The following is a 3014-nucleotide window of genomic DNA, read 5'->3' on the forward strand; positions in this document are numbered from 1 at the left end:
AGGTTAGCCAGGAATGCCAGGGCTGAAACGCCAGCTAGTCTCCAAATGGTTGAATAGCTTTCCATCTGTGCAGACAGCCTGAGGGAAAGAACAGAGGCAGCGTCAGGGGACGACATTTCTAATAAGGCCTGTCCTGATTCTGCATGACTACCAAGGATCATGCAAGCATCGCAGAGGCCGATGCAGACTCCGAGTGCCAATCACAGTTCCATGGCCTCCGTTCATCTGTCAGCCTTCAGACTGCATCTGCAATGGAGAACCCACTGCTGGCCCAAGCGGTGTCTAAGTTGGAAGCAAAACAGGGTTCCACCCCACCCACTCACCCACCAGTCTTCCATATTTCTACAAACTGACCTACTGAAATGATATCTGAGTGGGGGGGCAGATTGCTCATTCAGGGTGTCTGTTCTTAACAAAAGTGCTTTAAGTGTCAGAGAATCCTCACCCTGGAGAAATTCACAGACAGAAACACACTAAGACGCACCTTCACCATATGGGGCCGCACCAACGTCACAATGGATGTGTAACGTTCCACAATGGGAGGGAATCCAACTTCCAGTTGGGCCTTTGCATGGCCTGTGCGCTTAGAGACCACAAGTGATTTTTTGCACCAAGGAACAAAGTCCTTGTATTCATCCACATTGGACACAACATCATACATTTCCTGCATGGAGTACCTGCAAGTAATAGAAGAATAAATTCAGGAGCCATGCAGCACTTACAGTCTCATGATGTTAGTTTATTAAGTCGAAGAAGAAGAGAGAAGAGATTGGATTTATACCCCACCCTTCACTACCCAAGGGAGTCTCAGAGCGGCTCACAAACGCCTTCCCCTTCCCCTCCCCACAACAGAAACCCTGTGAGGTGGGTGGGGCTGAGAGAGCTCTGACAGAAACTGCTCTTTTTCAAGAACAGCTGTGCCAGAACTATGGCTTTCCCAAGGTCATCCAGCCAGGTGCAAGTGGAGGAGTGGGGAATCAAACCCGGTTCTCCCAGATTAGAGTCTGCGCACCTAACCACTACACCAAATTGGCTAACAAACTGGCTAGTACATCTAGCAGGAAACTCGAGCCACTACCTAACTCAAGTGCACAGGGAATTTATCAATAAAGGTTAAGTAAAAGCAGAATGGCTGCAGCCACACCCAGTGAAAATTGGCTCTTTGACATGCTCTGAGGTAAGCCTACCTACAAGTAGCATTGTCTCCCATCTACCAAGAACTTAATGGCTTGTTCAAGCTCAAACACAGTGCTAGAAACTGACCCTCTGCAGTCCCATGCTAGGGTCCTTTCGTGCTGGCTATGACCTCTGAGGAAAGTAAGGTGAAAGATGCTCAGACAAGTCCTACAGGTCAGGCCAACACGCCATGTACCTTTCCTCTAAGCACAAAGAGCCCATTCATCTTCTTGTGAAATGAGCCTGCTCACCCAATGATCCTCCTTTCTGAATATTCCTTCCGTTTGTTGGTGAAAGGCCCCGTAAAGTTGATGAATGTCCGGCTGTGCTGGGAACTGAGATCCCAATCGAGGTTTCCAGCAGCATGGGGAGCGCGGATCATCAGAATCCCACAGGATGGCATGTGCCTGAAACTATAAATCCCTTGGAATTAGTGGGCTTGGAAAATGCACTTCGCCTTATTAGAGATTAATCATAAAGGGGTCGCACTTCATTATGAACATTAACAAAAACAAGATGGGGGCATTCATGTCAGCTTTTAACAGTCCACTTCTTTATTCACTGATGTATTTCAAAGAAGCATGACCTAGAACTATCTTCCGCATTTGAACCCTATAACATACTAGAGGGAAATGCAAACACCTCTCACACGTCCCTTCCATAGGGATACCAGTTGGCAAGACTGATTGATCCTGGGCAAATCACCCTCCAAGGACAATGGCCCTTGTTCTTCCTGAGGCTCCTACACTACCTCTATAGGTAAAGGTAAAGGTTCCCTTGCTCGAAAGCCAGTCGAATCCGACTCTAGGGTTGCAGTGCTCATCTCCATTTCAAAGCCGAAGAGCCAGCGCTGTCCGAAGACGTTTCCGTGGTCATGTGGCGGCATGACTAAACACCAAGGTGCACGGAACGCTGTTACCTTCCCACTGGAGTGGTACCTATTTATCTACTTGCAGTTTCTTGCTTTCGAACTGCTAGGTTGGCAGGAGCTGGAACTAGAGACGGGAGCTCACTCCATCATGTGGCACTTGGGTCTTGAACTGCTGAACTACCGCCCTTCCACAGCCTGCAGTTCAGCGTCTTAACCACTTGAGCCACCGCAATAATTTCTTAGCCTTGCAAGAGCGTCTGTCTCTTGTGGAAATGCATAACCCATCTGCCAAAGCAAAAAGAAGGATGATGTGACAGACTAACAAAGGTCACTCATAGGATTCAATCCACCAGGAAGTTCTCCTGCGCGAGACCACTGAGATCACTGGTAACTGCATGACAGTGCTACCAGGGTTACTGCAGATCCCTTTCATTTCAATGAAACTTGAACTTCCCTGTGGATTGTGCATGATGTTTGTTTATGGTCCACCAATCTTACTGGGACACAAGACAGACTACAAGGCTATACGTACAACGCCTGGGGTTACCAGATGTCCTCTTTTTAGAGGACATCCTCTTTTTTTATGTCTATCCTCTTTTGGGCTCTTTTTAAATGTCCTCTTTTGGGGTTGGAAGGTCAGGAATATTCCTAGTTAGTAGCAATTATCACAGCTTAAATAGTAGGGGTATTTAAAATTAGATTTGCCATAGTGATCACTTCCGTGGAGTAGTCCGTCTGGAAACATGTCCTCTTTCTTGCTTTTCAAAATATGGTGACCCTAATAAAATACTTCCATAAACAGTAAGGTGGTTTCCTCCTCCACAGCTTGCTCAAAATTGCAGGGCAGGAAGCATCAGACAAGGTTATCCGAGTCTCTGTGTGCACTTCCTTCTGCACCGGCATGACTCACAGCTCTTGACTGACTTACAACTGCCACTAAGCCCTCCCACTGTGTCACGTGAGTTGC

The 3014-nt window shown here is 47.3% G+C and overlaps 1 protein-coding gene across 1 annotated transcript in view; it reads right to left on the reverse strand.

Moving 5' to 3' along the window:
• COQ10A (coenzyme Q10A) overlaps positions 1 to 3014 on the reverse strand; it is a 17395-nt gene that overhangs the window by 7761 nt on the left and 6620 nt on the right. Inside the window, exons 2-4 of the mRNA XM_015423650.1 lie at positions 1428 to 1589; positions 485 to 677; positions 9 to 78 (exon numbers count right to left, since the gene is read on the reverse strand). Coding sequence (XP_015279136.1) covers positions 9 to 78; positions 485 to 677; positions 1428 to 1589 — 425 coding nt within the window. The remainder of the gene's footprint in view (positions 1 to 8; positions 79 to 484; positions 678 to 1427; positions 1590 to 3014) is intronic.

This window comes from Gekko japonicus, unplaced genomic scaffold, assembly GCF_001447785.1.
Source record: "Gekko japonicus isolate JY-2015 unplaced genomic scaffold, Gekko_japonicus_V1.1 scaffold33, whole genome shotgun sequence".
NCBI lineage: Eukaryota > Metazoa > Chordata > Lepidosauria > Squamata > Gekkonidae > Gekko > Gekko japonicus.